The following is a 23,687-nucleotide window of genomic DNA, read 5'->3' on the forward strand; positions in this document are numbered from 1 at the left end:
CGCAGTTAGCTAAAGAGAGGTCAAGTACAGCTTGCTCTCCTGTTTTTCCAAAAGCATCTCCTGTGCAAAGCTGGTGGTTGAACACATGCACCAGTGATGTTCCCCCTCCTCCAACTGAGCCAGCTTTCTTCTGCCCAGAGCCGACCTGGCCCTTTGGCAAGCCATGTGTGTGAGTGGCCTGGAAGCTCTCCAGTTGGTGGCTGAGCATGGCAAGCATTAGCCAATGACTCAAAAACATCTCCCTCGGATATCGCCACGAAGGGGGAAGATCAAAGCCGCGTCAGTGGTGCTCTGGTTATTCACAGGTCCGTGAGCAAACACAGTAGAAGGTTTTAGAACACAAAACCTCTGGCAGACATCTACCGTTCACCACAGGCAAACGAAACTTTACTGGTGGAAATCATATCAGCACCAGCACCATGCGGAAAATAAACCTAGTAATTGCCCTGCAATTATGCCTTATCATAATAATTGCTGTTAGATGGACTGTCCTGCTAGAGTACACCACCTTCCTGGTACGAGGCCTGCGTCTAGACTTCAGCCTTCCATCCTTCTTGAGACTCGCCAGACTCCAAATCGAGTAACTTTTAGCATGCGGAACCGTGTTTTTGTTGAAAATAGCTGGTTACTGATACAAGCCAGTAACTGGGAGAAGTTTCTTATGGTTTGTGCGTGAGGAAATGGCCTGTTTTTGTGGTCAGCGGTTGGCATGGTACATATTTGACGGCTTTTATGGTTTTTTGCAACCCCACCCAGATAGTTGCTGTAGTACAAAAGAAATAAATTTGGAAGAGCTGCATGGGTGTAGCTGATCACATATTCGCCCTATTAGCTTCATCTGGCTTGTGGAGTTCCTGTACCCAGAACATTGAGAACACAGAGCTTTTTGAAATAAAACTAGCTGTTCCCTGTGTCAGATCAGTTCATGTCTGTACAGATGGTTTCTCAACTGGAATTGCCACTAACATCATCGGCAAAGGCTCTGAATGACGTTTATTGTTCATTTGGATTTGGGGGATTTTTTGTTTTGTCTCTCTGATTGTATTCATAAAGGAAAAATTGTAAAGAAAAGAGCCAAAGGAAAGTCAAGAGGCATTGTACAAGAAGGAAAAGATTATAGCAGGGAGGCATAATGTATTGGACGTGAAAGACCGTTCCCGTCTATTGGGGATTTTCTCAAGAATGTGAATGTACACGTCTACCAGAAGAATGGGAAAAGAAGAGCTGACACTTTGTGGGGTTCAGACAAAAGAATATAGATCCTTTTCCCTTCGCATCAAGTGGTCCATGGAAGTTAAATTGTCCTCTCAATGCAGGGGGGAGTTCCTGTCCAGAATGGATCACAGCAGGATGATGACTGTAAGAGGTTTTCTCTTCTACTACCTTGCTCCACGGGGCATTTACTTGAAGAGCGTAATTAGGATACGCATCTGGAAAAACACACCACCAGGCACAGATACAGTAACACACTAGAACCCAAGTGTATTTTAGTCTACTGCGGACGATAGAAAAGAAACCGAGACGAGCAGCGTCAAACCTTACTTCCCATGAACTTTCTCTCCCCGTTTCTTCACGTACTTTGGCTTATGCACGTAGAAACCTCCTTCTGTAAGGGGGAAAGGCTATTTAAACGCCATGAAAGAAGTTTGGTTTAAGAGGAAACTTGAAAAAGAATGAAGACCTGGCTGGTGAGGACAGGAAAGGTTGCCGTGCTTTGGATGGAGGGCACAAAGAGGCTAGGCAAATCCGTTGGCCCAGGGTTCATAGCCTGGCTGTCAGTGTCACAGCTGATTTCTCAAAGAGCTGGGAGGTGGTGAAGGAAGTTTGTTGTTGGCCAAGTTAGTCTTCGACTGGGGAGGGCGGCGAGATGCAGGAACTGAGAGTCTTTTAGGTTTTTTGGAGACAAGGATGAGAAGATTGTTTGTGAAAGCAACTGGAATGGGGCATGGAAAAATCCAGGAAGGCTGTTTTACCCATGGGGTGAAACTCTCTCTTTGGCTTGGACTGTAGCCAGTGGCACAGAGTCACAGAAACTTTCGAATTCGTGCATCTGCTGCTTGGCCAGTCCTCACTGGAGACTGTCAGAGCAAATGGAGCTGCCTGTTCTGGAACCGTTTTAGCTAGAATCAGCTCCCAGAAGATGGTTGTTAATAACTCATGTCTCACCAGCTCTCTCCTCCTTCACTCCACTCCCTAAAAACTGGGCTGAGAGACTGTGCAGGAATTTGGGCTCTCTCGGGTAGGCCAGCAGCAAGGCGACAGGCTCTTGCTGAGGTAATCTGCTAAAGCCATTGCCATTTTGCAAAGCGGCCACAATTCAAAGCACAGTCGTGTTTCAACACTGGACTGACTTTTCTGTCTCTTTTAATGCTTTAAACAGGGCTATGCATTCAGCAGTTATTTGTATAAGCGTTCTCCAGGCATTTGAAAAAAGACTTCTGTTTTCCAGAAAAGAGGAGGAAAGAGGCTGGCAGGGAGTACGTGGGGCAGAGTAGGGGCAAGCGGTAGGGGAGCAGCCAAAACAGAGGGTTTGGGCTGAGCTGTGGTGACGGTGGGCAGACACGGTGCTCACGTAGACTTGCTAGGGCTCCCCCACACCTGGTATTAAATCAGAAAAAAGCCTTCCACCTTCTGTTGCTGGGAGTTATGCTCTTTAGAGCCGAGTTCGACAGTTGTTATTGCAATTTTGTGGTGCTCTTTTGATTTACAGCTGTTTTTACGACCATTGAGACAGCCACAAATCGAGGAAATCTCATAAAACAGAGAGTAAACGTCTCCTTCACAACCCAGGCAGAGTTTTGGCATCCGTGCTTATTCCATAGAGCAGGATGTGTAAACAATATTGTGTCCCCTGAGTGGCTGATATCAGTACAGTTAAGTGGTAACAGCTTGAAAAATGCATTTCTCGTATATTAGCGGTAAAACTCGAAATGGGCCCCCAGGCTAAAGTAAATTGGTGACATTCTGCAGCAGAAAGGGGGGAAAAAAAATAAGGGCAAGGATTGGAAATGCGGAGTCCCAGCTTTGAAAGCAGTGGGACTGGAGCCAAAGTTGGATTTATCTGCATTATTGCAGTACGGAAATAAATGGATCCACCACACTTGTTGCAAAGCATACCTAATTGGAGAAGACAGATTATATGTCGGCTGCAAACGGTGGACTGCCCCCTTCACCGCCTTCTTATATGGAAGATGAGGTCAGTTAATGCCCTATTTAATCAAAGTATAATGATGAGAGCTTCTTTCTTGACTTGCTGTATAGCACAGGAGAAATGCTTGGTGCCCCTTTTCTGTAAAAAGTGGGTGAGTGCACTTCACTGCCCTTGAGTGAGTGAGGGGTAGGAAGCCAAATGCATTGCAGATGTGAACCGTAGTTTTTCTTCCATATTTTTTCCTTCACACCCTCCGTTTGTAGGGAAATTTATATGCTGTCCTGGTTCCCTCTTTTTAGGTGTTCCTAATCCCATCTGTTGGGTCTTTAAATACTGCTGCACCCTGCGGTGTGCCTTCTGCTGCGGGTGAGGGGTCCACGTGCGGGAACGGAGCTGTGGGGAACAGCTAGCCCAACACAGACATTTTTTCTCTAAAATGTAGAAACACAAGACATGAGAGAGAGAAGGGTTGATGGGCAGACTTGTTAATGAAGTTAAAAGAGTCCATCTGATAAACACTGGAGAGACAGCTTCTAAAATTTCACCGTGTTTCGGGATTACCACATTCGTATTGTTTACCGAATGAATATTTGATGTTTCCTTCATGTATAGAGTTGCTGTTATCTGATTGGGGTGATGGGAGGTATCATCGCCTTGTAGCTTCTCCGTTTTATTACCCGTGGGTCTGCTGTGTAACGCCTGGTGGTCCAGCCCAGCTCCGATCAATCTCGTGTCTGTTCGCGGAGGAGAGCTATGGGAAGCCCTTCCACAGCTGTCTACTTCACAGAGCCTGGCAGCAGTTTTCAAATAAAAAGGCTGTCGTTTCTTTCCTGAACTAATATTCAGAATCTACTTGCCCTTTTCTAATTAACCTAATGGATATCGTTAAAACTTGGGTGTCTGCAGGGGTTCATAGACCCGTAGTCCGGGTAGTTCAGGAAATAGTTTTCTCATTGGATCAAGAGAGGAGGAGAAGGCAGATGATCGTTCATTTTTGTTTGGTTTTGCTTTCTGGTGCTGTCTGAAAAGAGCTAGCCTGAAGATGTTCAGTAAGGCTGTGGCAGTCCTCTTCTGTATTTCTGCAGCTTCCGTGGGCGAAGTGGGAATGGACGTTCCCCAAGATCACACAGAAGCCCAGCGCTATTGGTGGTAAAGCTGCAGTGAATGACATTTTTATCCAGAGGTTATTTGTTGAGTTGTTCACTGGTGTGTTAATAGAAAGGACTGGGCAGGAGGTGGCTGCAGTGTTTGCTTATGGATGTCTTCATCTTGGTAACATTTTTCTTAAAGCTTTGCCTTCTGGAGTCGTGTTGCTGCATGAGAATCTCAGCTTATGTATATATTACACTTTAAAGGAAAAATCCAGCTGTGTGTCTTGGTCGCAAGGATTAAACTCGAAAACTTAAAAATACAAATGAATGTTGGCAAATGTAGACAGATGCCTAGCTTGGTTTCCTTTAAAGATGTATTAGTTTTTAAATCTCTTTAGTGTGAGTCCTCTTGGTCTTCATAATTATTTTGCATTGTCCTGGCACAAGCACGAAGCTGGAGGGCTGCAGCGGGTACTAGCACTGACGTAAAGGAAGAGCAGTGCCTGAGCCAGAGTCCACTAGAACAGGCAAATCTCCTAAATCGCTGTGCTCGGAGTGGGCAGGGCCAGCGCTGCTCCGGTACGATTCACGTGACTGTAACATTCATCTTGTAATAAGAATCTCTCCTACACGTAATTCTGGTGGGCTTGGAAAGTTCCCGGTAAACCTCTTTGTGAGGGTGCTGAATTAAAGAGGAGACACTTCTTAGGGGGTGAAGCCTGCCTGAACCACACGATCTCTGCAGTTGCAGCAGGAGCTGCTCCAGGCTGCCGACGCGCCCGCACCCAGGCGCATCCTTGTGCTGGGAATCGGATGCTGGTGGGCCAGCGGACCCATCGAAGAGCTCTCGGTCTCTTGGGCTTTGCCTTCACGTTCAGTACGGATGCACCCAGCACGCTGCAACCTTGGGTGAAGCCAGGGATGCGTTTCATGTCCAATCCGAGTCGTTTTCTGCATAAAAGGGGAGCCCGCCTCAGAAGCCCCATCCTCCTGGATTGCACAGCTGTGAAAGGAGTGGACCTGGGAAAGAACGGTGCTTTTGTGCAGCACAGTTATGTGTTTAACATAATAAATGTTTATTGTCCTCTGGAGCAAAGGAGCAATAGGCTAAATTATAGCCCGGGGAGGGAAAGCTAGAATCATGAGGTATAGGCTGTTAATTATCTTTTTTTTTTTTAGCTGTCATAACGTCCTGGTGTTTGCCTGCAGCTCACCCCCTCCCACTGCTCCGTTACCTCCACCACCACTATCTCCAAAATATCTGCCTCCCGTTCCACTGCGCCCTCTTCCTCGCCGGCCTCCCGCGCTTTCATTTGTAAGGCATCTCCGTCCTCCTGAGAGATTTGTGACTTCTCTCCCAGCAGCCGCTTACGGTGATAAAGGCCCTCAGACTGCCTCTCTCTGATTAATCAGCCCTCGTGCAGCCTCGATAGGGTGTTAATTTGTAAACTCGGTGGACGGGCAGCCGTGATAAGCCTCCGCAGCTGCTGTGTGTCTGCCGGGGGGATGGGCAGATAAGGCTTCAGCCCTGGGATGCAGCCAAGAAATATTTTGGAGCAGTGAATTAGAAACAACAACAACAAAAGAGCCTTCTGCAGAGGCACTCCTTTGAGGTTGCTGCGGGTAATACAGCAAGTTTCAATAGCAGCGGACAAGAGCCGCCTTCCCGATAAGCTCCCTGACCCCCCAGCCCCGGAAAGGGCCACGGCAGGATTGCATCCGTAACCGGGAACTTCTGTCGGAGGGATGGCCGAGTGTCGTACATCTGGGCTAGGAGGACGGCACAATCTTCTCTTATCTCGTGTATTTATTGCAGTTAGCCTGATCCTTTTCAGAGAATTTGATGCTGGTTTGTCAGAGGGTGTCTGGCAGGACGTGTCACCTGCAAAAAAGGGATGGACACAAAGGGTGTCCGGAAGAACATCAGCGTCAGATGATTTTTGAGCATCCCCAAATGTTTGCTGTGTGCCATGGTTCACGTAAAGTGCTATGCAGGGTCCGCTACATATCCAGCATATGGATTAAAAATGAGAAGATAGCGTTTCCCCTAAACAGCAGACCATCCTGAGTGGTCCGAGACCATGGAATATTGCAGTGGTCTGAGAAATAGCAAAGCACGGTGTTAAGCTCTGAAATACCTAGGCAGATTGGAGCAGGCTGCAGTGACGACAGGCACGTATTCTGCTTACCTGTTCAGGGTGGTTCTGCCGACTGTTTCTAGCGTGCTCCTGCAATTTTCCCTTTTTTATTGAATCAATTATGTTTTCTTCAAAAATTGAAAGGAGGAGATATGTCACAGAATTTGTATCCGCTCTTTGGTTCAGCTGAATCCTAATGATTCTGCCATTGTTGGCCTCCCTAATTGTTCTAATATTATCTGACAACACGCAACAGACCGTGGAAGCGGTTCCTTCCCTGTCTGCCAATGCAGGTTGTTATTCAGTACATTTTTGAACTGCAGCAATTCTCAGACAGACAGTGACCTTTTTATGAAATCAAATGTCTCGCAAAACCCTCTTGGTCTCTGAACTGTGATTTATAGCCATTTGTGTTGGAGAAGGCTGCAGGTGGGATTTGGGTGACACATAATTGGTTAAAAGATAAAATAAAATGAAGGTTGCCCTGCTGGTACAGCGATGGCAAGGAGCTACAGGAATGAATTGCTTGGCAGTGCAGAGCCTGGCCCTCCTCCTCCCGCCCTCCTCCGCCGGTTGCCAAGTCCTGTCTGGCAGGCCATTACAATGATAAATGCAGGTAGCTGGCAAAGACCACAGCTGAGAGTTTGTTCTAGCGTGCCAAGCCCTGCTTGGCATTCCCAGTCGGTGCCAGCATTTGCACTCTTACTCAGTTTGACGGAAACCAGGACATGAGGTGTGAATTTATGTCCGCATCCTTCCAGGAGAGAGTTGGGATAATGAAATGCCAAGGCAGCCCCGGGAGCAGCAGAGTAATTTGGTAGGTACCAAAGAACAGTCTGCCACCTGTCATTTGCAGTACCGTCCCTGCTCTCCCCCATCACTCTTCCTACAATGCAGCCATTGAATTATAAGAAGTTTTAGGTAGTTCTGCAAAGAGCACTCTCCATTCCGTTTGATTGAGTGCAAATAAAACCCCCTATCCCAGCCAAACAGATAGCCTGGCTAGATAGTTTCAAGCTGTAATGACAATAATACAAGCTCCTATAGCACTGTGTTACAGAGCGTTCCCAAGCTTTCCTATTTGTAGGCAGGTTTTCCCCTACATCGGTAGCAACAGCTACATTGGTAATCAAGTCTGTGGTTGCCTAGGTCAGTGTCTGGGTAATGGAAAAATTTTAAATGTGGAAGTCCAGGCTGAAAAGCCTGCCTGTTCAGGAGGGGCATCAGCGCTCAGGATGATGCCTGAGCATGAGATCTCTGTTGTTTGAGGTGTTCAGAAACAGGTCGCACAAAGCCCTTTTATAAGCGTATCGTGGAGAATTGTTTTTCGCCGACTGGGGCGCGTTAACACGGACACGTTGCTGCCTCTGACCTGCGGTGAGAGGTGCAGCCTGTTGCAGGGACACCGGGAGAGGACTATCCTCTGGATGCCGTTCCTAGACCGGGCTACCCAGAAGCTAAGGCGATGGTGTTGTCCATGAGCACAGAAGTAAAAACGTCCCAGTGTGAGAAAAAGAAGAGCATCTACTTCACATTCTGCCTTTTCTTTTTTTCCTGCTAACCGTAACTGGCACTTGCTTGGTGGGAATAAGCCAGGACGTGGAGCGTACAAACGTGTAGTAATGGGGAAGTCAGTGCTGGTTAGAATGGAAAATAGCCAGGAGCGTAAAATCAAGGCAGGTTTTGGTAGCAGTTTGGGAGCTGAGGTTTGAGGGAGGAGGATGCCGAGATACGGAGCGAGTGCACCTTAATTTAAATCAGGACATGCAGGCACAATACGTTAAGCAAGTATTTTGGATGGGTTTAATGAGGGACAGCTGGAAATTTTCTTTTCTGGTCAGTGTCTCTGCAAACAGCTGAGGGACCTTTTGCAGCTGTATGACCAGCATTGGTGAGGCCCAGGAACTCCCCAGCTTCCTCCCTTCTCCTCCTTCACTAAATTTTTTTTCAGTGCATGTATTTATTTATTTATTGGAGCTGAGCTGGGAAGGAGAGGGAGTTTGATCTTCTCCTTTGGGAGACAACAACTGCTCAGAGGAAGATGACTCATAAAGCATGGCTAATGGAGGGAATAGGACGGGGAAAACTCTGGGCTATAGCCATTCTCCAGGGGCTGGAGGGATGGTTTGAGAAGAGAGGGAAGAGGAGGTAGCAAGCCTGCGCCCCGAGGCTCCGATAGCAGACGTGGTGTAGGTCAGGCATCCCGCTGCTTGCGGAGCACTGGGTCACCCTTCGTCATGGTAAGAGGCGTATCCGTGCAATAAGCCGACGGACCGCGGCAGCGTATGTCTAAGAATTACAGCTGCTGCTTAATCTAAACTAGTTTGATCTATCCCAAAATGGTTGTAAAATGATGGGGAACATGCTCTGGATTCAAAATGGTGTTATTTTAAGCTTATCACTGTGTCGCCAAAAGAGAAGGTCCAAAGCAAAACCGTAACGTCGAATTTGCGGAGAAGCAGGGGGCTTGGCTCCTCGTTGCCCTGCGCTAACTGAAGCAAACTGTCTATAGAGCGTTTCCTTCGGTGCCTTCCAGTCATCGTCCACTTTGCCTTGCTTTCCGTTTGCCATCATGTAAATTCAGTGTAGTTCAATGGTGAACTGGGACCAGTGATCTCTGCTTCTAGGCTCTTTGTGGCCTCATTTAATTCTCTGTTCCCAGACTTGTGTTAGCTTCTCAAAGGGGCTGTTGCAAAAAATAGTCATGGTTATATAAACTGCTGAGAGAAATAAGTGTTTTTGGAAGAAAAAGTGACAAAGAGAGGAGTGCATTGTGAAAGGCCCTTTCCAGGACTATAGCAGTTCTGAATATGCATGTGCTAAACGAATGCAAGGTGGCAACCTAAACAAGTATGTTGCTGTATGAAAGTAGAGTCCAAGAAGCTTTTTGTTTCTAGTGGACCTTCTGTAGAGTGAACTTTCATGCAAGATATGGAAGACCCATCAGTACCTCCCAGAGATGGCCTTGAATCAAAATTGAACTAGAAGTATCTGGGGCATTTAAGGCATTGCCATTTCAGTAAGTAGTTGCCTGTTCAGGGTGTTTGTGTTGCATGTGTCACTGTGACGTGTTACGGTGTAGCTAAAGGCACAACTGACGTTTTAGGATTCTTGCTAGAAAGCTGGAGATCTGTCTGGCATTCGTTGTTGCTTAGGGAATATTATTTATTATTAGTCCTTATTCACATTGGACATCAACAGCCAGAGTTTCATCAGTGGTCCCGACCATCAACTGGAAACAGATTTTTCAGAACAACCTGGTCACCATTCCGGTATCTAAATGGATTTTTGGAAATGCTCCATACCTGGTAGCTCCGGTCAGGTTGGTGCCCCAAGGGCGGCTGCGGAGTGCTGAACCCTCTTGAAAGCCCAGGCTATAAATCCTGTGTGAAGGTCTCCGGAGGAAAGGGGACGGGCAAACCTCTGCTGTCGGGAGATAATCACAAAATGCAGTGTGGATTTGTAGAAGCCCAGTCTGTGTCCCGTTCCCTCTTGCTTAGTCCCTTACACAGCTGGGTTGTTCTCTGTCCCAGCCAGCCGTGTACCACAGTGCTGGATTTTCTAGAAGGTGTCACAAAAAGGTAGTTCGTGTACTTCTTACTCCAGCTTTTTCTCCTGTGATGGCGCATGAAATGACTGACTTGCAGGACTAACTTTCCTTTTGTCGTCTTAATAGAGTTATGATTTCCCTCCAAAAACAATCCTGGTTTTGAAAAGACCATCGGTTCCCTTGAAGCATCCCCTCACGATGCAGGCAGCGTTACCCGTGGGTTGCTTCTATATCCTGGAATGTGTTGAATACTTTCTTGGTCTTAAGGGTGCATTTTGGTTTGGTTTTTGTGCGCGTGTGTGTCATTTCTAGGCTCCTCCTGCACCTTTCCATATGTATCAGTTTCCATTTCCTATAGAAGAATCAACCCACACAATACCTTCCTGTTTTAGTTATTGTTCTCATATTACTGAACGAAGGGGTCTGGTCTGAATGACTTACAGAATCAACTGGAGGCTGGTAAAGCAATACTGACACGTGCTGAAATCCTCTGCTAGACCAGCGATCAAGTGGCATCGGAGTGGTAGGGAAAAGCAGGGGAAACAGTTCAAAGGGAAGAATGAAAATGGATCCAGAATTTTCAGGTAGCGTCCGTGCTTTATGCTGAAAGTTTCTCTAAGCGTATCCAACACTTCTAGTTTGAAAATCTCCTGGAGAAGGGTTTTCTTGAGAGCTTTTTAGTGCTAAGTTCAGTAACAGTGTGAAAACAGTCTCTCTTGAGACTGGCTCTTGGCTGTCTAGAAGATAGGCAGCCATCCAGAAATAAAATGTAAACTGTATTTTACTGCCTCCTTTTCCTTCTGCCCGCCATACTGGACTCGAATTTGGAGGGAGAGCTTGGCTTTTGCCCTGTACAAAACATCCGTACCAGGTCCCTAACGCCACGTGCCCTTGTGAACGAGAACGGCAGCCTCATGAGCAGCTTCCCGATGGCTTCTGGTCAGGCGCCTGAAGTATCGGGCTTGGATCTGGCGTTGGGTGCTCCAGGAGACCGCGTGGAGATCCGCAGAGCTTCTGTTGTTGGTGATAATGAAGGGGTTTATTCCCTGTTAGCCATTTTACAGGCTACAGAGAAGGGGGGGGGGGGAAGTAATTACTGTGAGGCCTGACATAGTTTATAATGCTGTCTCTGTCAGATGATGTTGTTCTGTTATATATAATCATTACATTATTAATCTGCAAGAGCTCTTACACCTTTCAGCTGCCCTGGGCTAGTGGGAACCAGGATGAATGAGGCATGGACTTCTTTATGCCTCACGGTTCACCGTCAGAGGAGAGGGTGTGCTACATCCTTTGTGGTTACCACCTTACATTTTGAGGAAAAAGCTGCCTTTGCTAAGCTTTTAGTGCTGAAAATTGAAGCGGTGTTTATATGGTTCAAGGGGACTGGCGCACCACTCCTCTGCTTGCTCTTCGCAAAGCAGAAAAGGGCAGAAACGTTGTTTTTCTCTGCAGTGTATTCAGCCTGGTTTCAAACTGTCACAGAGCTGGGTGGAGACATCTTCCCCTTTAGATCTGGTGTAGAAAAGGAAGAAAATCGAAGTGGGACAGAGAATTGCTAACTTAGTTGATAAACCACAAAAGGGGACCTGCAAGGCTTGGTGCGGATCTCGGCGTGTCGTTGAAAGGGTGCTGGGTCTTACCAGTTTCAGCAGCGTGAGGCTACCTCAGAAACTGTGCTGGGCTCTGAAATCGTTTGTGTGTGTTTCGCTTTGGGGACAGATGTTAAGATATGCTTAAAATGCAAAGGTCGTTATCGGGGGTGAGGGTGGGACTTTGCAAGCAGCAGCTTTTCCGAAAACGTGCCTGTCCTGGGCTCTGCTGCGCTGCTGCGGGGGGGAGATGAGCAGCATAGGGAGGGCTAGAGATGTCTTTTGTCTGGGAGCTTCAGGCTGGGGATGTCTCTCTGCCTTCTGCAGCAACAAAACGGAATTTGGGGCACAGACTTGAGGGGTGCACGGAGCTGCTCCAGCTGCCCTGGTCCCCGATGCCGTTTATTCAGGTGGTCCTTCAGATGGAGACGGGCAGAAGGCAAGGAGAGGGGGGAAAAAAGGAAATTTCTAGTTGCATTTTGTAATCAAAAAAAGTGTTACTTCCTGGGATGGCTTGAACCCTTCCGCATAAAGGACTCCAAGTGCCTGGGTTTGCTCACAAGGGAAGAATTCCACTTTTTAAAATCCATTCTTAAACACATGCAAATGATTTGCTTGAAACAGCAGAAAATTTGGGAGGGGACTTGTTTTAGCAGATGCGTTGGTTTGCTGGATTTTTTCACTCATTAGTGGGCTCCCTCAGACACATAGGTTTTATTGTATGCTTCCTTTAAAGGGTGACTGATGGAATTGAATGATGTATTCAGGCTCTTCCTCCCCCAGCTCCCCTCCTGCCTTTACAGCAGCTCGCAGACTACCCTATAGCACAGGCATTCACTGTTTCAGAATGGTGCTCATGCCAAAAACTGCTCAGATCTGGAGCTAGAAATCACCAGAAGTGAGAGCAAAAGTTACTGTAAACTCTAGGTGTGAAGGTTTGTGTCTGTAAACTGTGGCTGTGATGTTGAAAACGCTGCTCTGTAAATGTTGACTCTGATTGTTGAAGGCGGTGCCACGTACTGGTATCAGAAGACTGAGCAATAACCCATGTGTTTTACTTTCTCTTAAAAGTGAATTTTCTTGCTTGACTTCCTTAAACATTGTTTTTATATAGTCTGGACTTGTAGCACTGAGATCTTTAGTTCATGATTAAACAGTGCCGGTCTATATTAAATCCTCGGTACTGAACTACGCAGAAGGGAATGAGCTGGTGGTTGCCATAAAGCGATGTCGACGGGACCCAACTTCCCAGACCAGGCGAAGCGTAAAGCTTCTCCCGGCCGGAGCGGGTCCTGCAGCCGGCGGCTTGCTCCAGATGGCACCCGGGAAGGGCAGCTCTCCCAGGCAGGCGGCCGGCGAACGGGCTCCTCTCGTGGGCTGCACACCCCACACCCCGGCGTCAGAGACCGGCACGTAGGATTTGTGGCTCGACTGCCGATTTACTGCTTGGGCTTTAGTGCAAGCCACGCCGAAGTTTCATTGCCTATAAAATGGGAGAATCTTATTTATCCACCTGCCACGTGTCCTAGTGCTTATGGAGTGCTTTGAGGCTAGGTCCTGGCTTTGTGTAAGCTCTTAGTATGGGTGAGTTCCCAGAGCCTGCAGATGTGTTCTGCATCCGTGGTGACTTTGTGTTGATTGCAAGTGAAAAATCTCTTAACAATGGGTTGTAAATTCAGAGTTGGCTGTCAAAACGTTTTATGCACCACTGTTGTTGCTGCTGTGTGACGCTGTTACACTTTCTTTGCAAACCAGCCTAGGCAAAACCTTGTTTAATCCTGGTTCTTCCTCTCTTTAATCCATGCAGTGAAGGGATCGTGCAGGTAACTGATTTTCCCTAAGATTTTAGGATCCTTTTGCTGAGCTGTGTAACGATCATACATGCCACAGCTACACGTGCAGCTTTGTCGTGGACATGATTCAGAATTTCTTTCTTATGTGTCTCAGCCTCAACCTATTTTTCATGTTGTTTTCCCTCTCTTTTTTATGCATTTGCATTAAGACAGACATTCAGTGCTTGCAGTGCCACTTTCCTTAGAAATAACATTAATAAATCGCACTTTCTTGCTTCTTACTATATCTCATGCAGATCTTCTTGCATTTTACTGTTTGTTTTTTTCCTTCTGAGTCGTCATTTAAAATATATAACAATGTAATACAATTCATAGTGCTCTTTATCATGCAAATCTCCCAAGGCACCTTGATAAATATTGATAAAATCAATAAAATCAAAAAGAAAATCAACTTAGTTCAGCCATGTGTTGAATTAATTCATTGTTTTTAAAGCAGAGCCAGGGGAGAAAGGCTTTTTTCACGTTCAGTATCTTTTGCTCTTCAGCTTTGTACTTCACCCCATTTTATTCGCGCAGCAGTCAGTGCCAAAACGTTGAGGATATTTTCAGCTATCTTGCAGATGGTAGTAATGTTGATTGTGCTCCCTGCTCCCAGACCAGCTTTGATTCTGTAGAGGCTACTTGCTATTTTATCAGATAGCGAGGAGGAAAAACTTATGCCGAAATAGGTTGACTGTTTGATATCAGTGGGGGGAGGGAAGGAAGCCATCAAATTAACTCATAAAAGCTTTCCTGACGATGAATGGACTTTTTTTCCCTGTCTGTCATTATCATCTTGTCTGTAACCCAGTGACCCTGATTATCATGAAGCTGTTTACAAGGTTTAGGTTAATTGGATTTCTTTAACTATTTCCCAGAGCTGTGAGGAGCACAAATTCACTGCCGTGGAGTTCAAACAGCATAGTGCAACCCAGTTTGCCAGGAGACGGGCTTCTTCCAAGAGGAAGTCGTTTTATTCCATACTCAACTAAGTGCATAGCAGCATGTACCTATCATTTGGCATAATATTAAGTAGCACCCTCTTTCATACGGATGTGTTCAGTTGCAACTTGTGTTTCCAATACACAAACTACATTTTGCATGTTCAGCAAGAAATGAGCTTATTTTTAACGAGAGAGGCTTTGAAATGTTGTTGTGTTTTTTTTTCTTCAGCTTGATAGCAGTTACACTGGTTTTGTTTTTATATGAGGAATCATGGATAAAATAGCTGTGCATTGCATGGCTGCCTAAATAAACGAGACAGGAGGATATAGTTGGGTGAGATCAGGACAGTACTTGTATACGCTTTGCTTTCATCTTCTCAGGATGCATGCTTATTCTTTAATGGCACAACATTGCACCCTCCAGGTGCAATGTGTAATTGCAGGTCTACAGATAACCGACTTGTTTTATGAGCTGTGTTTTTGTGAGCAAGCCTTCCTAAATTCTCCTTTAGTATTACTCACCCTCTTTTTCTCTTTCTTTTTCAGGCTTCTGTAGGCTCTGAGAAGCTGTTCTCCCCTGCAGCAAATAAAGGTAAGTGATCTGGAGAAATGCTTTCCTTGTCTTAGAGCAAGAGATTTGGGTTGTGAATCCGTATCATGCGAATAGCAGGACATCAGTTTTGCCAGCGCCTTTAATTTTGCCACACACATTGTCATAAAGATCAGCTTTACAGGCTTGTGAGAGTAAGTTAAAATTTAGGCTGCATTGTCTCAGCGTGGGGTGGGATTTTTTCCCTACCAGTCAGATTTGTAACAAATGTCTTAGGGAGAGGGATTACTGACAAAGGAGAAGTCAGCCTTTACTGCAGGGGATATGTTTTTCCCTCTAATACAATCAAATCCTCGTTTCTTTTAAACAAATCAATATGTCAGTGTTATCTGTAGTATCCTTACAAGGGCTTGCACATCCCTCTCCTGCCAGCGCGCACAGAGCATTTGTGTCTGTCCCTCTCGGTTCTCCAAAACCAGGCGGAAGGCGCTCAGCGCGTTGCAGGGTTTCGGCTCGCAGCTCCCGCTATTACTATTAATTGAGAGTTACCTGTGATACACACTGGGTGTTGCTAAGAGACTGCGCCGGTTCAGATTCCCCTTGGGAGGTACAGTGACATATCTCTAAATACGCCAAGCTCTCCTTTGAGGGCTTAGTACAGCCGTAAAACAGGGCTCCTCTAGTTTCATGTGTTCCCAGGGATAATCTCACCGCGATGGATACTGGGCAAAAATACTGAAGAAGCAGCCTTGGAGAGGGCAAAGTGTGGTACATGATGGAAAGCGTTGCGCTGGGAGCGGTTCCGCTTTATCACGCGAGGAGGTTGGTGGTGTGGCTCTGAATGAATTGGCAGGTCGTGTGGCTGTTCCGCAGCGTTGAGCTACGGAATAAAATCAGTTCAGAGCAATAGTGAATACTAGGGACATGCAAATACCCCACAGAGGGGAGATGAGGCCCATTAATAAGAAGTGATGAAATAACCTTCTTGCACTCTTTCAAGAGGCCCGAGAAAGGAATAATTTGCAGTTGTGTAGGAGTAGGTGCTGGCCATGGAAAGGCGTTTTGGTGGTTGTGTGCTCCATCACCTGGATCCAGGCCCGGTTTATAGCTGGGCTCTTTAGCAGCGGTGAGTATTAGGAATTCTCTTTCTTTCCAAGCTTTGCAGATTTTCAATGCCAAATGCGGAAACCGATGACAAGCCCATTATGTTATTACATTTGCAGATATTTTTACAAAAGTATGCAGCTTTATCTGGGGGAAGGAGAGAAGTTTAAATAAATGGTGGGGAAGAGCATTTCTCTTCTCTCAGCCTTGGCTCGCTGATAAGGCAAACCAGATTGCCCATACGGCTCTCCCTCAGCAAAACAAAAATCTTGCCATCCTGCATAAATGCATGGCGCAGAGATCTGCTGGAGAGGCTTATGTTGAAGCGTTAGCAGCTTTGTTGGCTCCTCCTCGTGCTGAAGCCTGAGATCCCCCACCCCTTCATATCACGGAGCGGCTCAGCAACATGAGTTTTCAAAATACCTCCCTATCAGGAAGTTAAATGTGTGAATGCCTGTGAATTTGCTGTCTTGAAGTTTGTCTTCACTGCTGTTAAATCCCTGTAACTTAAGCCTGTTCCTGTGTGGTTTACTGTGGGTGTAGACATTGCCAGCTCTGGGAAGGTTTGGGTCCAGATCATGATTTTTGTCTCGGGCTTCTCTTTTACCGTGGCCCTGCACCGATGGAGCCTCGCCGATCGGCACGGGCTGCGATTGCGGACAAGCTCTGCTGGGGGCCGCCTCGGCGTTTGGCACTTGCATTGGGAGGCGAGAGAAATTTGCCTCGGCAAGATTTTGTGCAGAAACCCAAACAGCACTAAATTCTACCCCTCGCCCTGCTATCACTCCCGCAACGCAAGAGCCAGATTTGTCTCTCGCACATGCAAATGAACGCCGCTCCGACACGACGAGGCTCGGTGATGCCATATGGCCGGGAGAAAGTGACTTTCAAAGCGTTGCGCTTAAATTCCTTTTGTGAGATAAGAGGGTTGATTTAAGGCCCGTGTTCTCTGGGGCTGGAGCCGTGGTGGCTGCGCGGGGAGGGGATTAGCTCAGCACGGTTTCCTGATGGGCACACGCGTGGTGCGGCACGTGCTCGTCCTCTCCCGTGGGCATTTGCCCTGTGCCCTTCTTTTGTAAACACTCGCGGCCTTTTTGGAGAGATATTAACTAGCAAATCTGCGGCATCCATGCTGCAGCTTTTATTGAAGGTAACCAGGCTTTTAAAACACAATAAAGCAGATTCATTGTCTGGTGCAACTCCCCCTGTTCCCACAAACTTTCCCTGGGGATGTGTTTGGCCCTGCGTATTTGTTTTATGCCCTCCTAGTTTATCAGCAGCTTAGCAATGCAATTAAGTATTAAGATAGACGGGTTTCGCTTATTTGAGGCTGGAACAGCTGTAAAACGTAACCTTTGACCATATTTCACAGCTCCACAAAAGGCCTGGGGAGCAGCGTCTTTTGTCTGGGGCTCTCTGGGTAACGTTTGTCTTCGCCTCCTCCCTGCCGCGCTGCTGCGGCGGCGGTGCTCCTCCTTTTGACACCAGTTCATCTGCAACAACAGATGCACGGCGTAGATGTCCACTTTGGGGACCGGTCGCTATTATGCGGCGGAGAGAGGTGTCCTGACCCGGGGTGACCTCGGTAGTCACAGCTGTGAAATAGGCTGAATGGGGCACTTTGAGCTTCCAGGAGAAGAGGAGATTAAATCCTCTGTGTAAGGAAATAATAATTAAAAGTAAAAGCAGAGAATCCCTGATCTGCTGTGCTGACAGGTCTTTGTTTTCTGACGCAGAAAAGCGTTTGTTTAGCCAACTTGTCGCCGCAGCACAGAGTTACAAGGGCATTTGCTGCCGAGAGCCGGTTGTTACATCCTCCTGGTGAATAAATCGATAAACAAATAATAAAGGTCTGTTTGCTCTCTCATGCAGCTCCTTTCTCACAGGAATCTCCCAGCCGGTCCTTTGCTTTTTCTGAAAGGCAAGTGCCATGCAGGGCAGGGGAGGGGTAGGCGAAAGCCGGCTCCGTCCCTCTGTCTCCAGGTGGGCGGATGAGGCAGAGGGAGCGATGGTGATCGATGGGAGGGCAGACGCGCTGTCGGTCTGGGGAGGTGAGAGGAACGTTCACCCCTGAGTCGCTGCAAGGACCTCCGCCTGCCTGCTGCGATGGGAGGCGGGGGGTAGGACAGTTTGTATTTTAAGGACTCGAGTGTTGCGTTCCTGCTGCTGGCTCCCTCCTGCAGTGGGCTTCCCTGATGGGGCGGGCTGGAGGCGGTTGAGCCTTCTCCCGCTTCTCCTTGCTCCAGACCTGCTGTGTGCCAGGGAAGGCGGGAGAGGTGGCCTGGGAGACCTGCTGAGTCCCCAGCCTTTGAACCCAGGGCCACTCTTGGGGTTAGGGTGAAACAGGCATCTTAAAGTAGACGTTTCCCAAATGGTTGTAGCGTTGGCCAAGGGCCCTGACGAGGAAAATCTCTATCGCAAGGTAAGTGGGGCAGCAGCTAAGGTGTCTCCGTCCATAACCCCGGGCAGGCCGTGGGTGTGGAGGTGCTGCCCGCGAGAGGAAAGGGGTGCCCGGGAGGTGCCCACGAGGTGCCCACCAGCCGAGGTGCCCACGGAGGAGCCATGGCTGCCCTGCAGTCCCAGGGCGCGCCGGGCAGCAGTGAGGGGGCAAGGGCTCTGAAGTCTGCTGAAGCCGAGTACGTAGCTCCTATCTTTGGATCAAAATCAAGCTGGACGCGGAGGGAGCAGTGTGATCCATGTGTCTGGTGGCACGGGGCGACTGGCCAGGACCCATCTCTGCCCCGGGCTGGCTGGGGGCTCACTGAGCTCCATGCCTCGATTTCCCCCTCCTGTGAAATGAAGACTAATGCTTGTCAGCCAAGTGCACTGAGAGACTTAATTAATGAATGTTTATCAAGTGATTTATCAAGAGATCCTTTTAATGAGAGATTCCATAAACAGTGCAAGGCTTCATTTTCATAGCAATAATAAATGACAGTGAAAATAAGTCTTATCCTTCCCCCGCCTGTGCACCCCCCAGGAAAAAAAGATTGCTTACCCTCCGCTCTCACTTCTCCCTGGGTTTCTAAGCGGAGGGCTTTGAAGTGCTATCTTTCATCATGAACTGTACACATCCTCAAAGCTCTAAAGCTCACAGCCTGTGTCTTATCCCTCTGACAAGAGGGAGGCAAGCTTTCTCGGTGTGCAGGTCGTAATTGTCAGCCATGGGATGCGCCGCAGCCACCCGCCCCAGCGGGCTAATGCAGCTTATGGTCCTTTGAAGTTCCCTCCCTTTATTTTCTGTCCTCTTGACCACGAAACTGTGCCTTGGGCCAGCAAGAGAGATTTCTTGTTCAGAGACGACACTGAGCCCTGACAAGCACATGTGAACCAGAGAAGAACCCTTGTTCCTCTGAGATCACTGCTCCATAATGTTGTTGCCTTAAGGGGACTGTCTCTCCTTTTTGTCTCTACTTCTTCTCTTCCCTTTTTTTTTTTTTTTTTTTTTTTTTAATTCAGCACTAAACTGTCACACTGAATCATTTTAAAAGCTGGAACTACACAACCTCCGGTGTAGGACATGCTGTTAAAAACTCTCGGTTATTACTGTGAGGTGGGGTGAGAGGGGAAAGGAGGGGCAGCGGGGCAGGACGGGAGGGCAGCAAGTCAGCTCTCCAGGAGGAACCTGTGAGCGCCCGGTGAAGCAGAAAACAACCTGAACGCAGCTGAGCTCAAAATAACGTGCTTGGCGCAGGCTTGCAGCAGCACAGCTTAATGGTTGCTCGGCGCTGATGGGAGTCGAGAGCCCGGCGTCTCCCGTGCTTGCCGTGCTGCTGCGTGCTTCGCTCTGCCTCTGGTCCTGTCCCCCGGCCCTCTCCCTCCGGTTGTCGGGGTCAGAGACTCCCTGTCTGGGCTGGGACAGCATCTCCTGTAGTCAAGGTCACCTCTCCTTCAGGGCCTCTACCTCGCTGTGCCAGGACGTCGAGCTTTCCATCGCAAGGAGGTCTGCATAGACACAGAGCCAACAAGTCTCACAGCACCCGGTCGGGCAGTTAGCTGTGTTTTACAGGAACGGAGGTCAGGAGAGATATCATGGATTTTCCCAGTTTTCTTGCGTGGGGTCCACAGCGGGGTCTGAGGTGCGGGAAAAGCAGAGATGCATCCCGTCTCTCGATCTCAGTTTCATCCTGAGGTTCTGCTTACATTTTGGTGAGGTCACCGTCTTGTGTGTGATTACCTGCGCAGTCAGGGGACTGGAGGGGGATGATAATTTACAGCTGAATCTTTGGACAAGGGTCCACCATAATTACAGGCGTGCAAAAACTTCCACAGCAGCGTCTGTGATAATAAATAAAATAAGTAACGCATGCATTTAGATAGCAACCACATTGCTATGATTTATACAGTGCTCAGGATGCTCTGCAGCTGCTCTACTCCCCATCTTGCATCTCTTGTGATTTTATCACAACCTTACAATATTCTGTGTTTTTCATGAAACCTGGGCCCTGAGAGGGTTGTACAAAAATCTACGCTTTAATTTCATTTTTTTTAAGCTGGACTTTAGTCTTTCTGGCTACAGAGGAGAGCCTGGAACTCTGATTCTTCTGTGCTTCAAAGCCAGCAGGCAGTCAGAAAAAAGCCCAAATACTTTTTTTTAACCTTGTTTTAAAGGTGGTTTGTGATTGGTAAATGCTTGGGGGGTTGGCAGTACTGGATGCCCTGAACTACTGCTCAGTCCCGCGTGTGAGCCTATCGCAGCATCCTCTTTTTGAAAAGTTCTATCTAATTTTGTCACCGCCAGGATGAGTACATTAGCTTTCTTGCATATACATATATATATAATTATACAGGGGGCAAAGAAGGAGGAGGACTTTGATTTTCAAACAGTGTGGGTAACCGAGATAATCACCCAAGTCACAGCCAGTTAGCCACATTTCAAACAAAACCGAGCACAGAAACTAGTGCAGTAAGCGCAGTCTTCCAGTCTTCTTGCAGTTTTCTGATTTTGCAGGCTCTGGAAAGCTCTCAGCCTTCTCTTTGGGAGTGGGCACGTACTCTCTGCCTCCCGTTAGCTATGTTACATGTATTTATTAGTAGGTCCGAATATAACCATCCCTATCCATAGCAGCTGTCTGTGAAAATATGACGGACAAGTAGGAGAGACCATTCACCTTAACCACACCGTCCGTTTGACTTTGGAAAACTCAGTTAGACTGCAAAAGTGGATAATTTATTAACTTCAACACAAATTGAGTGCTGTATGCCTCCCAAAGTTAGAGCTGCTTTGTGCGAGCGGGCAGGTTCTGCTTGCGCCGTTTGCCGTGTGGTTTGCACAGCTATCTCCGGGTTTGTCTCCCTCAAGTGAGCCGGCATAGAGCTTTCTTTGTAGCTTCAGGCTGCAGCCAAGAGAGTTGAAAAGTTGAATTATAAACATTTCCAGGCCTTCTGGTTGGTGTCTTGTGTTTTGTTTTGTTATTTTAAGGATGTGGGGTATGTTGCTGCATTCCTGTCAGTGGGATTAGAATGAATAGAAGCAATACTGTAGGAGATAAAACGTGTTTAATTATTTATTTGAGTATTACAGACTGAAATTGCTTTTTGATTTAAAGCATCCAAGTCATGGATATGTTTTTGGAGTAGAGAGAGGCACGCAGAAATGTATATATGCACAATTACCTAGGGTAATGTAAGAAGTCTCGTTGCTCAACTGCCCTTCCTCCGCAGAATTTGTTCATTTCCTTAAAGATTTTAAATTTCAAATGCGGCTTTGTTAAGTATCACGGAAAGCTAACTGCATGCTGTGCCTTGCCCACCAAAACGTAAATAAAATAAATAAAGTCTTCGTTGTATAAATGTTATGAAGTGGGTGGTTTATTTTCTTTAATTATACTTTTTATTTAAAATAAACTATAAAAGCAAAATAATATATATCCTGAACGTGCCAGCACAAACTCATATTGATTGAGTAGGCACATTCTAGCTTGTCTCGGTTCATGTGAAAGTAGATAAAAGGACCATCAAACTTTAAATTAGAAAAAAAAAAAAAAAGAAAGAAAAAAGAATTCCTTCCAAATGTGTGTAGTAGCTTACGTTGCCCGGACTTTTAAAGGATGGTTGAAAGGTACCATCGTTTTACTTCTTGTTTCTAGTTTGCGTATCTGTTTTCTTGAGCAGCGGAAGCCAAGCTGGTGAGTCTTAGTGCTGTTTCCAGCTGCTGTCCCTGGATTGCGGGACGCTGGTGCAGGCTGTGGCTCAGCACCAGCCGGATGCTGTAGGGCCGTGATGGTAAGAGCAGCAGTTGCAACCCCCACAAAGCTATCGGGTCTTCTTGATTCTGCTTTTAAAATACCTCAGAGACATGTTTTATTCATGTAAGATTTTGTAAAGCTTCAGTTTCTTAGAAAATTAAACGCCGGGTATAAACCTGATTCACGTGGACTAGCGCTGCGGTGGGGGGCGAGGGGAGGTGTCTGGACCTCTAGCACAGGTCTGAGCACGCCGTGGCCACCGCGTCCCCGCTTAAATCAGGCTTGTTCCTCACAAAGCAGAGTCCTCCTTCTCTTCAGCCCCCATTGACCTGTGCCGGAGGTGTGTGCCACGCTGTGCAAGCCTAGGCTTGTGCTGTGTTTTTTAAGCTCTGCGATGCTCCTTTCCACGCCGCTCTCCACCCCACGCTCTGTGTTCCTGTTTCGGTGAAGCGGTTTGGCAGGTTACCGATGGGCAGCTATCCTGTGCTGTGTCATAGCCCGTTAGGGACGCCCGCAGACACGGTAACCCTGCGCTCGGTGCAGGTCACCGGGGTAAAACAGGGCAGGCTGAGGATCGACAAGTAATTCGACGAGGCGGTGGGGGGTAAGGAGGCTGGTGCAGGGGGGAGCTGGATCTGACCCCAGGTCAGCTTGTGTTTCCTTCTGGGCAATCAATGGGAGTGATCAATGAAACCAGGGCATGCTGTTTAATTGCAAATGGATCTGGTTACTCTTTTTTTGTGTGCGACGCTGGCGGGGTCTGTAAGTCCCAGTCTCCCCAGCAGCGGAGACTTCAGGAAACGAGGATGCTGTCAGCATCTCGCTGCATCTCCCTCTCCTCTCAGCAGCCCCGCAGAGACCGAGGCCTTCCTCCCGGGACTGGGACGTGGCTGATGAGCAGGACCCTGCTGTCCCAATCAGCCTGTGTGGCGAGCAGTAGTAGTTCATGCTATGTTTCTGGTTTTTTGGTTGGTTTTTGTGTGTGTGTGTGTGTATATTAGCTTCATTTGAAAGCACCGCTGTAAGTGATGTAGCTCTCTGGTCCTGTCCCATGGGAGGGGAGGAGGGAGGCCAGGTTCGGGGCTTGCTTTCAGCCCACAGGGTTCCTGCCATTTTCTCCTTCAATAACGGCGCGAGCCATGCACACATGTGCTCGCCACTTCTCTCACCTCTGTGCTTCGCTTACCATCCTTCCTGCTAACAAGGGCTGAACACAGTTCCCCGTGGAGCCTGTTAATGCTGCTGCCGAGCTGCCCGGGGACTCGCAGCGTGAGGCTTTCCTTCCATCTCCGCTGCTCTGTGCGCCGGGGCCGGTTCAGCCGGGTAAAGCCATACTGACTCCATTGACTTCACTGGATTTATTTGGGTTTACACCAATGTGTAAGAGAGCAGGACTTGGCATAGTGTATGTGTTTGCATGTCTGTGTTTCTGAAAAGGATACTTGTTCTAGTTTGTTGGGTTTTTCTCCAAACAGTAAATATTTTCTTGTAAATCCCTGGGACAGAAAAGTGACTGCAGTGCTTTTAGTTCATTTATTTGCTTTAAA

The 23,687-nt window shown here is 47.5% G+C and overlaps 1 protein-coding gene across 22 annotated transcripts in view; it reads left to right on the forward strand.

Moving 5' to 3' along the window:
• The window catches only part of FBRSL1 (fibrosin like 1), a 554,989-nt gene that overhangs the window by 481,091 nt on the left and 50,211 nt on the right, over nucleotides 1-23,687 (forward strand). For all 22 annotated transcript variants that reach the window (XM_075516665.1, XM_075516674.1, XM_075516686.1 and 19 more), the window contains one exon: nucleotides 14,845-14,890. In XM_075516665.1, the coding sequence (XP_075372780.1) occupies nucleotides 14,845-14,890 (46 nt within the window). The remainder of the gene's footprint in view (nucleotides 1-14,844; nucleotides 14,891-23,687) is intronic.

The sequence above is a fragment of the Mycteria americana genome, chromosome 13 (genome assembly GCF_035582795.1).
Source record: "Mycteria americana isolate JAX WOST 10 ecotype Jacksonville Zoo and Gardens chromosome 13, USCA_MyAme_1.0, whole genome shotgun sequence".
In the NCBI taxonomy this organism is placed as follows: domain Eukaryota; kingdom Metazoa; phylum Chordata; class Aves; order Ciconiiformes; family Ciconiidae; genus Mycteria; species Mycteria americana.